The sequence below is a fragment of the Zeus faber genome, assembly GCF_960531495.2.
Source record: "Zeus faber genome assembly, chromosome: 22".
Taxonomy (NCBI): Eukaryota; Metazoa; Chordata; class Actinopteri; order Zeiformes; family Zeidae; genus Zeus; species Zeus faber.
In genome coordinates, this window is record NC_137209.1 from 6312014 (window position 1) to 6324513 (window position 12500).

The 12500-nt window shown below is 44.6% G+C and overlaps 1 protein-coding gene across 1 annotated transcript in view; it reads left to right on the forward strand.

Moving 5' to 3' along the window:
• stim2b (stromal interaction molecule 2b) overlaps window positions 1-12500 on the forward strand; it is a gene marked incomplete at both ends in the record, with an annotated part of 44599 nt that overhangs the window by 30663 nt on the left and 1436 nt on the right. The window contains 7 exons of the mRNA XM_080023246.1: window positions 2521-2636; window positions 3223-3400; window positions 4120-4297; window positions 5876-6037; window positions 7542-7642; window positions 11547-11785; window positions 12368-12500. The exon at window positions 12368-12500 is cut by the window's right edge and continues 54 nt beyond it. Coding sequence (XP_079879372.1) covers window positions 2521-2636; window positions 3223-3400; window positions 4120-4297; window positions 5876-6037; window positions 7542-7642; window positions 11547-11785; window positions 12368-12500 — 1107 coding nt within the window. The remainder of the gene's footprint in view (window positions 1-2520; window positions 2637-3222; window positions 3401-4119; window positions 4298-5875; window positions 6038-7541; window positions 7643-11546; window positions 11786-12367) is intronic.

Here is a 12500-nt window from a genome sequence, read left to right on the forward strand (position 1 = left end):
GCGTCGATTCAGCCTGCCGTGTCGCGCTTCCGATTCGAAATCGAAAATCGATCGAGACGAGCGTTCGATTTTTTTGAATTTGGAACCGCATCGCGCCGCGTATTTTTGTGGGTAATATTGTCCGACATGGTCTCTGTATTGGGGCGGTCAAGATCCGCCGGTAAACAAATGCAGTGTGCGCTGGGGGGTGACTGACTCCGAACCCACATTCACGGAGTTTGGTTCAGAGGTTGGGCGAGCCGCGCTCGGCTCTGCGGTGGGGCCCGCCTGCGCCCCATCCCTCAACGCACCCTGCGCCCGCCCACTGGCGGATCTCGGCGCTCCAATATGGCGGATAAGGTGAGAGTTGAAAAACCGAGCCGATCGCGTTTTAGTACATGGAGAAGACAAGACACAGGTAGTAATTTTACTTTTACCACCAGTGTTCCCCTCATAGCACGAGTTTTTCTGCGCTTATTTTGGTCTGTAACTCAATAGTAGTGTAATAAGTAACTTGGTAAATTGTTTATTAAACTAAAGTCTAGTTTTGCCTAAGCGCCGAAACTGGTTAGGTGCGTTGTTTCAATATCGTCATATTTTTGTTATTATTTATATTTGTTATTATTCAAATGAAAGTTGCTTGTTGAGAAACAAGTGTTTTTCTTTCCAAATCGAGACTCGATATTCTGACAACGGCATTGCCGTCGGTGCTGAAACAACAAAGTTCAAATTGAAAATCGAATCAAACTGTGACCTTAAAATGGAATCGTGGATCTGGAGAATCACGACGCCCCTCGTTATCACGCACTTAGACAGGACTCGTAAAACACACGCAGACGCGGCCTCTACGTTTTGCTTCCCCTTTCCTGCCACCGTATTATAGCATGATGAGATAATACTGCAATGAAATAACATCATTATGCGCGTGGTGGTTTCTGTCTCTTTATTTCTCTTTGGAGGCTCATGAAATTGTTTTTAAACAGATAATGTGGTTGTGAAACACAAAAACGAAAGAAAACAAAAAACCAAGCGGCGCTATAAGTTTTCATTATCCTGTACAATGCTGCCCCCTGCTGGCCATGGTATGTAGTGCATGTTGGGCGGCGGTGGGGGTGTTCACATCTACACACACACACACACACACACACACACACACACACAAGAGGGATTTACACACACATGAACACACGTCCGCACACACCCTCCACATTCCTCTGGTGCACTCAGACGTGTTCATCTTTTAAGGTTTGGTTTGAGAAACACAATCCCTGTCTACCTGTCTACCTGTCTACCTGTCTACCCTAACAGTGTCTAAACACAGATAAATGAACTAATTGTATATTCACTACGCACTGAGTTTCCCAAATTGACAGTTCCCCAATTTGACAAACCGGTCCTATGAACAAACTATCGAACCAAACACATAGAACAGCTCTATTTTCCTATTTTCCCTCAAATACCATTTAACATATTCAGAGCTTTTGAAAAATTAAAATAAAATCCTTATAGAAAGGATAAGTCACTGTTTTTCAGCCCAGACCATATCAAAATGTTGGTTCCCATAATTGTTAACATAACTGTTAGAACTGTTGGTAACACATTACTTTTGAGAAAGGTACTACTCTGCCGCAGCTTTTCACTGTGATTAAATGCAATCCGATGGCGCAAATGATAAAAAAAAATTGGATGCTCACAATATTATAAACATGTTATTACAAAATACATTTTGTTCAGGTTTTCAGGGTTTCATTGACTCCGGCACGAGAGACTAGAAACAGCAAGTTGCGTCGCTTCCCTCTGGGAGCCTGCTGTAGCCAACGTTGCGCTGTGGCTGTACTGTGGCAATAGCAAAAAAAAGTCGTTCTAAATGAAATGTGACGTCACTGTCCACGCCAACTTCCTGTTTTCAAAAGGCATTCAAACGCGGTGAGAAGCTGCAGCAGAGTGGCAAGTTCCTTAACCTTGGAGCGTCCGGGGGAGGTGGTTCTAACTCTTATAAGTTAACAATTTTAATAAGGCCTGGGGTGAATGGGGGTGGGCGAAGGTCGCACTCATGGGGATGTGACTCAGTGCTTACTGGATGTATACGTGGGCAGGTGAGGGGTGGGGGTGGGTGTAAGACGGAAATGGGACGAGGGGCCACAGAGGGCAGATAGGGTTTTGGGTGTGGGGGGGGGGCAAGGGTTTCCGGTTACTGCCACCGCTGACTCACGAGGTGATGTCACCGATCAAGACGGAGGAGGCGGTTGGGGGTGTAGACACCTGAGCCCCACCAACCCGGGGATGAAGGTTCAGGAGAAATGATATGAAACAGCAACGACGACGTACCGTATTTACAACCGGTTCAGCCACATTTTTATGTCAAAAAAAATCCATCAAATATCAAAAATCAATCAGTCACACGGGGTGAGAATGTCTGGACTAAGGATGCTCTTTGATAAAAACCTTAACTTAAAAAAAAATAGTTCTCCTTTAGATACATGTAAAATGCATCCATGCATCTGTTATATTGAAGGGTCAATCCCTCTGTCCCTCTTTCAGAATAGCGGCCAACGAACCGTCGTTCATGTCGATGCAGTTAAAGATACTGGACCAACGACATAAACAGAAGCTCAACCTGAAGGCTCTGGACGCCGTGCTCTTTGGACCGCCGCTGCGTGAGTGCCTGGGCAGTGTTTATCCATAATGTTTGTTGCCGGTGTCAGAGTTTTTAATTTGTCCGGATCGGGAACTTTTTTCAGGCCTATGACATTCCGGTCCACCGGACGTTTCTGTCTCCCGATCGGCCGTTTGGATAAATCAATCACATTCAATATCAGTTACGTCCATTATGCCTTCACCTCTTTTGCCTTGGACTTTAATGAAGTCCCCGGTGTTATTTTCAGTTTGTGTCGGAGAGTCACTCGCTTGCCCGCTTCTTTTGCCGTAATTTAAAAATATTTTTGAGTCATTTAAAAAAAAATTCAAAACGACCAAATCGTGCGAGAGTCTTTTAAGGCGTTGCTCGCGCATGGACAGCATTTTTTGTTTTTTGTTCAAGTTTCAAGCATGTTAAGATTGTCCAAATAATAATTTATAGATAGATAGATGCATAGACCTCCGGCGCACCACCTCGGGAAATGGACACCAGCCACCACTGACATTTTTTTTTTTTTCTCCCATTTTTTCCTCTTCCAAGTATATTTTTTTCACCTTTAAAAAAAATTCCCCCACGTCTCCATCCCTCCACCCATCTACCCGCAGGTCCACAGCACAACTGGATGAAGGACTTTGTGCTGATGGTTTCCATAGTGATCGGCGTCGGCGGCTGCTGGTTCGCGTACGTGCAGAACAAGTCCAGCAAGGTGCACATCTCCCAGATGATGAGGGACCTGGAGAGCCTGCAGAACGCCGAGCAGAGCCTGCTGGACCTCCAGAGCCGGTTCAAAGCCTCTTTATTTAACTCATAAACTGTGATTCCAAGGGTGCACGCACAAAAATAACAATGATAAAGAATAATAAAATCAAATAATATTATTATTAATAATAATAATAATAATAATAATAATAAAGGAAAAAATGAAAAACCGAACGAGAGGAGAGAGAGAGAGAGAGAGAGAGAGAGAAGGGGGGTAGGGAGCCACAGATGGAGAGAGGGAGAGGGAGAGAGTGGGAAGAGAGAGCGAGAGATGGGATGGCAGAGAGAGGGAATGATAGAGTGGGGAGAGAGAGGGAGAGGAAGAGAGTGGGGGAAGAGGGGAGAGGGAGGGAGAGGGGGAGAGGAAGCGAGACTAGGAAGATAGGGAGAGGAAGACAGCCGGAGGGGGAGAGGAAGACAGCCGGGAGGGAGAGGAAGACAGCCGGGAGGGAGAGGGGAGGGGGAGGCCGAGAGAGAAGGGGTGTTAATGGAAGAGACGAAGGAAGCGAGGCGGCAGGAGGGAGAGGGAGACAAAGGAATGGAGGTGGCGACGTGGGAGTCATAGTTAAAGTACCTCAACTTTCTGGAGCATTTACATTATTCGTCGTGATCTTTTTTATTATTGTTGGCGAATATAACATTTGATATTCATTTTCGTCATTTTCCCCCTGAAATCTGACTCAATACGGTAGATTAGATACATTTTATACACCAAACCAACTCATTCCACCACCCCCCCGCAGGCTGGAGAAGGCCCAGGAGGAGAACCGGACGGTGGCGGTGGAGAAGCAGAACCTGGAGCTGAAGATGAGGGACGAGATCAGCGGCGCCAAGAAGGAGGCGCACCGGCTGCGCGAGCTGCGGCAGGGCGCCGAGTGCGAGCTCAGCCGCCTCAAGTACGCCGAGGAGGAGCTGGTTCAGGTAGCGCTCGCCGGCGAAGATCTGGAATTTTGGAACTCGTGGACTAGGACAAATTCATGTCGGGCGTCCAACAAAAAACAGTTCATTCGTTTTTTTCTCTGCCTTTTTGGGCCGTTGCGAAATCGCCCCCAAATGTCCTGGAAAACACGATTTGTCCAGAAAAGAAAAAAGTTGAGTCGAAAGTCTTATCCCGGAGATTTGGGGCCCTGGCGAAATTGCCCAAAATGTCCAGGAAAACAGTAGTTGTCCTGGAAAACGTTTACGCAAAAGCCTTATACAGGATGATTTGGGCAATGATGAAACTGCCCAAAATGTCCTGGAAAACAAGGGTTCTCCTGGAAAAAGTTCAATGCCCAACGAAATGATTGTCGAGCAACAATTTTATTTTTTGCCTCAAAATATATAATGCCTTATTTATATAACATACCGTAGTAATACAATACTTATCAAACCTAGTTGAGAATGTTTTTTTTTATATGATTCAGGACATTCTGGGCAATGAGAAAATTGCCCAAAATAAGAGCGGTATAAAGGTTTTCATTGAACGCGCAACACAATTCTTGCGATAATATTCCTTTTCAAATAAATGTATATAATACCATATTTATCAGAGCCGTGGGAAGATGTACGGGTCATGAAAAATTCCCTGGAAAAATGCTTTATCAAAGAGAACGGGGACCAGTCTTTCTTATTATTTCTTCAATTTAATATCCAATATATTAAAGGAAGAGAAAAATGAAAAGTTGTTCTGCTGAAGCTTCTCTTGATGAAAAAAAACAACAACAACAACAACAACAACAAAAAAACCAAACAAACATGTAGAAGGTTTTTCTGAGCGGCCGGAAGCCGAGGGGGAATTTAACACGAGATGTTGAAAAAGTGGAGGAGCCTCGAAGACACCGCGCGCACGGTTACATCTGCGTCTTTTATTGTGAGATATTATATATTACATATTACAGATTTAGGAGGTTTGGGATGTCAAAACAGCAGAGGGAAGCCAGATAAGTATGGATACAGTATATAACTAGAGAAGAAGAAAAAGAGCGTTTTCAGTCCATATATGGATATTATTATTCAAATGTTAGCTTGGAATCCTTGTTTTTACAGTATATTATTGTAATTATGTATTATAATACATTTTAATAATATTTATTTTATATATATATATATAAATACAGTTTATCAATTTTTTTATTCATATATTTTATTTTTCATTAATATTTTATATAAATGTTTTTTTTCCCCCATGGGGGAAATAATTATATATATAATTATTTTGTGGGGAAAATGGTTGATTAATTTCTTTGCATATAATAATAATTTTATGGCAAGAGCTTCTGCGATTCTCTAATTATTTTCCCCCGGACCTGCTCATGTTCCGTTCATCAGAAGCGCCCGATCGCCTGGCTGACCCCCTGTTTCCACGGCGACACCTGCAGCATCCACTCGCGTTCTGTTGAAATTTGTCACGTCAAACGCCTGCGGTTCTGTTGAGGGCGTAACGTTCAAATGGGTGGGGTCACGCTCCTGAACCGAAACCCCTCCTTCCTCCGTCTCCCCCCCCCCCCCCCGGTGCAGGTGCGCATGGCGCTGAAGCGGGCGGAGAAGGAGATGCAGTCGGACTGGTCGCTGCCGGAGGCGCTGCAGATGTGGCTGCAGCTCACCCACGAGGTGGAGGTGCAGTACTACAACATCAAGAAGCAGAGCGCTGAGCTGCAGCTCTCCATCGCCAAGGACGAGGTGGGGCAGGGCGTGTCCGTCTGTCTGTCTGCGCGTCTGTCTGTCTATCTCTCTGTCCGTCCGTCCGTCTGTCTGTCTGTCCGTCCGTCCGTCTGTCTGTCTCTCCGTCTGCCTGTCACCCAAACACCTGAGCACCCAAGTGGACAACTACACCCAACACCTACCCAAACACCCCACTACACCCTTTTAAGCACCCAACTACGCCCTTCACCTACCCAAACATCCCACCCAAACACCCAACTGCAACCAACACTGCACCCAACTAGACCCAACACTCCATCCAAGCACCCAACTACGCCCACGCAAACCAACTACGCTCAACAACCAACTACACCCAACACCTATCTACCCTTTCCTGAAAAGGAGTGTTGCCCTGGAACCATATGGGCTGAGCGTGAATAAGCGTGAATACATTCACACTGCATTGTGTCCCAGATCAGATGTTTTTTTGCTGATACGTGACTCAGATCTGTTTTAGTCATGACAGCGTGAACAGCGCAAATCACATAGACTCTGATCTTTTTCGATTCGGATTTGGGAACTTTCAGATGTGCTCCTGACTCGGATCCGGGTCAGATTTTTTCTTGCGATGCCGCCTCGGTCTAAACAGTCGAATTGGAATCCGTGCGAATTTTCCGTCACTCTGGAGCAGGGGTTCGCGGCGCACAAAATGCTCACGGACTGGGGACGCAAAACTCGGAGGCGCACCGCCACCGCTAAGCAACATATGCAGTACAGCACGGGGAAATAAATAATAGATATAGAAAAAGATAAATAATCCGGCCTGGCGAGGGGGCACCCACGCTCACAACGTTTTATGAATAGCCCCAGATCTAAAGGTGTGTGTGTGCGATAATAATGCGAACAGCCAATCAAAAAAAACAAAAAACGGATCAGAGCAGAAAACTGGAATGGAGCACTTAGGCTTTGCGGTGTGAACGGAGCCTGTGACCTGGAAATAACCTACGCGACTTGAGCCTCATCTAATTCTGAAGGACGGAAGGCAGGAAGGCGATCTGCACCGCCGTCTTTTGTCATTTGTGACTCGCTTAACGATGTTGGCCAAAGGATTCTTTAAACGAGTGGTTGCTGGTTTCCTCACTCGATCAACTCAGGGACTCCCGGGTGGAAGCCTGAGGAACTCCTGGTCAAGCCTTCCAGAGGTTTTAGCCGCGATGTTCTAGCTCTGTTCGAGTGTCCATGTAAAACCCTATGAACCCCTTCCCAGACACATCCAAACTCTTCGATCTTCTGTACCAAGCAGCAGTCACAAGTCAAGCTATTCCTAGGTTGTGGAAGACTTTGATGGACAACGTTCACATTTGATTTCTTTTTTTGTGTTGGCAACCCCCGACCATAACAAAGAGTCCGGAGAGCTGCGACTTGGCCTTCATTCTATTTATTGTCGTTTATTTTGTTTGTTTTGTTTTGTTTGTTTTGTGCTGAATATATATATATATATATATATATTTTATTTTTTATTTTTATTTTTTTTGTTTCGCAGGCGGAGAAAATCAAAAAGAAGAGAAGTTCGGTTTTCGGAACCCTCCACGTAGCTCACAGCTCCTCGCTAGACGAGGTTGACCACAAGATTCTGGAAGCCAAGTAAGTCAACCGCCCGCTCAGCGTGGAATAAAAGGATCGATTATCAACCGGTGGCTTAGTGCAGCCCTGTTTCCCTTTGGGGAAACCCATGTGGGGGGGGTTATTGTTTTTGGAGTAGTATATAGTATATATTATCGGTGTAACATCATCGGAATCCGCAGTCGTTGTCTCTTTCTCTCCTTCAGCTGTACCGTTTACACCATTTCCCTTCCGCTCGGTGTTGGCAGCCTCAGCTCGACATATGGACGCTATTGCCTCAAATGTCAGAGTTTAAATCGAGGGCGGGCGCAGGCTGTTTATGCAGTTTCCCCCTTCCGACAAAAGATTCTTTGCCAACAGCTTTTTTGGGAGAGCTTTCCATATCAACTCATTTCGACATCTTTTGTCACCAAATCCCGCTAAGACATCGAAAATCCCTCAGAGGCGACACGGATGTGTTTCGACGACATTTTATGAACAGGAAATCTCTTTTCCCCAAATCCTTTCGGAAAGTTGAAGGTCTTTCGTGACTTGTTTTGAGAGCTCTTCTCCTTTTTTCAATTTCAAGCAGCTTATTAAAGATTGACGGATTTAATTCTATTGCAATGTCGTGCATCGCAAGACGCCAAGCCCACACAGGCTTGAAGACAGTGTAATAACCTCCTTAACTGCGCTGTGGAGTTTTTCCTTGCATTCTATCTCTTTATCTGTTGGCATAGGAATCGTCCATACCAAGCCCAAATGGAACTCACGGATTAAGGTTTGGGATGGGGTTAGGGTTACTTTTTACTACTTACTTTTACTGATTTGTCCATGTACCGGTTGAGTTATAGTTGTGCCGCAGGGGAATTGAAACAGTTTGCACTGTTGTGACCCACCGCGTACTTTAGGGTCATTTGGTGGATTTCGAGATTTTAATTTTTTTTTTGTGGAGAATCTGAGCTTCCGGGTGTCATTTGCGCAAATCAAGCAAATATTTTAAAAGCTGTGACTTGTTAATAACAGGGGTGTGGCAAACCGTGTTTCCGAGATAATCACCTCCAAACTTTTACCCACATGAGGTTCATTCAGCCAACTCCCAGGATGCAAATGGGGTTGGCGGACAAACAAAGCCTCATGGGTAATTAACATACTGCTGAATGGGCCAATCATGAACAGCTGAACAACACAACTAACTACAAAAAATAAATACACAAAAATAAACAGCGTCATATTAGGGGCTGAGGGTGACTGAGCAGAGCCTGCCCCTTGACGATTGATCTAAAATAAAAAAGACAGGAGAACAGGAACGCATGCACGGTGCAGCGCTGTCTGGAGGAGAAAAAACTCCACCCCAATTCTCTGAGTTAGATTTACATTTTGCCTCAAATTAATAAATATATTAATAAATATTTCCAAACTGCACTCCTGCTGTTTTATTTCAAAATCGGTCGCGGAGGCCATCTTTAATAGGCTAGTATCATACCAAACCGGAGCGAATGAGACGAGTGAAGACAGCGAATGAGTGAGAGGAGGCGTGGCTATGTGGCCACTGCAGCGGTGTGTGTGACTCGCTGTGGGAGAGAAGACAGAGCGCGGACGTGCAGCTGCTACCGATATATCGATAGTTCAGAAAATGGGTATTGAAGCCGTTTCAAATATTCTGAATAGACATGTATATAAAAAAAACTATTTTTTACACTAGTCTGCAGACATTTTTTGTTTATCCGCCCCTCATGAGCCCAGACATCGGCCGATAGCAATTAAATGCGCAAATATGGACCAAACTAATCGGCCGACCGATCACACGAGTTTATACGCATTACAAATAAGGTAAGAATTGTTTTGAATAGACCCAGATTGTTAGCGGTGCCGCATTTCACCAATCGAACGAGTTGAATGGTCACAACAGTGAATTGAGGTGATTTGCATGGTAGCTGTAGCTCGACAAACAGAACAATCACGTATTGTGTTCTGAGGATCTCCGAATATGTCAAAGTTTTCTTTTCATTCTCAGGACGAAAGCCTGAATGGCTAAAGGCCAAATAATCAAATGTCAACAACTACTCCTTTGAGTTTTCGAGCCACATGCACATGAAATATATCAAAGCGACCATCCAGACCAGTGGGTTCCAACCTTTCGGCCCACTTGAAAATCCCAGAAGTGTTCGCGGCCCACATCCGACCAGAAGTAATTCGGGAGCCAAACAGTGTGTTCTCAGAAGACGTTTTTTTTTTTTTAACAATCATATTCTCATACACACAGTGCAGTAGTGGTAAAACAAAAAGAGAGGTGGGTTAAATATAACGTTATATCTATGGAACCTTCGCGTAATGTTCATAACGTAAAACTAACATTAACAGGAGCATGTTAATGTTAACTCACCTCATGGGAAGGCTGATGTTACATGGCAGACACCAAATGTTTGATGTCAGGTTTAAAGGATGACAGTCTCAGGTGAAGATCTGACTCAAGATTAAGTCCATTCCTCTATTTTCTTCGATGCCACAAGTGCCCGAAAAGCCAGTCTCACGGAGATACGTCGTCGGGAAAGGCATCGGAAATCGCACAGTTCTGTCGGACGGATCGGGATTGGCCATACATGACGTTTCAATGACTTTCTTCGTGCCCTTGATACTCCTTGAGTTTATTATCGAAAAGTTCAAGCGGCTTGGGCATGTACTGTTGGTGTTTTGTCTTGAGGTGACGCCGCAGTTTACATGGCTTCAGAGCTTAGTTTGGTAAAACCTCGGAACACACCACGCACAGCGGTAGCGGTTCGTCTTCCGTGCCTGTCCAAAAAAATCGCGATGTTAAATATTCAGCGCTATGCTTTCTCCAAACCTTTCATTTTTGTTTGACAGGCGGGACTGTCCTGCCGGGACATTGCTTGAGGATGATGTGCCAATGGCTTCTTTCCTTTTCAGTGTGCCTGATGCTAGCCAATTATCCATTTTGATTATCACCGCAAGTTCAAAAATGTACAGGTGCACGTCGATTGTGGTCTGGCTTGGACGTAGTAGGCCCGAACATAAGTTCCCATCCATCAGTGATGATGCATTTTTGAAGGTTTTCAAGCAAAAATACCATGAAATGATTGTTTTTTTTTTCACATTTAAAAACGTTTTCGAAATTGATAATTAAAGATTTATTTTTTCAAAAAAATCGGTGTGTTTTGCCCATGATTTGACAGCCCACTTGCAATGCCCTGGCAGTTGCTGGTCTAGACGCCTATGTGGAAGGCTTTGGCCAGCTGGTTACGAAATACACCTCATGCCCAAATTTTGCCCAGGAGGTTTCCTATGGGAAAAAAAGTAGAATAGTCAAAGAAATCCAGTGGTCATTGAAACATGTGTTAACATGTTAACATCACACACAGGGCCAGCAAACTTGTATAATTCCACCAGAAATTGTTGAGTTATTGACAATATCAAACAAAACATTTACACACGATAATTGCGTGTGTGTGGGGGGGGGGGGGGGTGGTCCTAAATAGTTATTACAGCTGTAAATTTACCGTGTTAATTTCGTTAAATAATTATTTAAAAAATGCACAAAATAAAAATACGCAATTAATACATTTTGCCTCCTGACCCCGTAAGTCACCGCACGTCGCGTAATTCCAACCGCATTTGGCGATGGGCGCATCATAGCCCGGCTGCGAACGTGGAAGCCGGGCTTAACTATGCATAACTATTAACTATTGCATAACTATTCGATTGAATCAAATAGTTATGCAATTCACTAGAAAATAATATTTTTTTTCTGGTAATAATTAATTTAAATGCGAAAATAAATATGTTATTATAAATATACCAAATAAGATAAATATTAAATTCAAATGTATTTATTCATTTCTTAAATAAACGAAATAATAATTGGAAAAATAAACAACAATAATAATAACTATTTCATTTTCTCTTTCTTCATTTCTTCCTCCCAAAGGAAATCGCTGTCCGAGGTGACGGCCTGCCTGCGGGAGCGCCTCCACCGCTGGCAGCAGATCGAGAAGCTCTGCGGGTTCCCGGTGGTCAACAACTCGGGGCTGCCCAGCCTGACGGCCACGCTCTACTCCGACCACAGCTGGGTGGTGATGCCCCGGGTGTCCGTCCCTCCGTACCCCATCGCCGGCGGAGTGGACGACCTGGACGAGGACACGCCGCCCATCCTCCCCCAGTTCACATGTGAGAGAGCCTACATTATTAGGGACTTTTGTATTTGGGATTTTGGAACAAGGGTGTCAAACTCGTTTTTGGTCGTAGGCTGATATTGGTCAAAATGTGAGCGAAACAGATTACTTTTTACACCCACTCTCTTTCGGGCTAATAAAACTGGAATCAAGCAAATTGAAGCAAATTGTTTCATTTTATAAGCAAAATTGATTTGAATTGATTCAGCTGTATCTATACTAATTGCACACGTATGCACAATAACTGAATGTGAGGCTTTTCATTTTGTATAGTTTAATATTTTCATAAGCGGAATATATATTTTTTAAGATACAAAATCATGTCACGGGCCGGATTTGGACCCCCTCCCCCAGCCCCGTTCCTGTTCGGGCGGCTGTATCTTTGACGACCTTGGTTCAGAATCATCTCGCTGAAACTCTTATCCTCTCGTTGCTTTTGTCGGGAAACGTTGGCGATGCAAAAAAAAGTCTATGACACAGAACAGGCACGTCAATATAATCAGCCCTTTTTGGTGGAATCCGGAACAGGTCATCATCCCATTGTTGTTGTTGTTTTTTTTTTCCCCCTCCCAACCAGCCTCCGCCATTATTCGCCCGTCGCTGACGCGTAACAGCAGCCTGTGCCGCTCGCGCCGCAGCCTGCTCAGCTCCCCGCAGTCGTCCCTGATGTCTCCGGACCCCGACCTCCTGTCCATGGCCAGCTCGCCCCT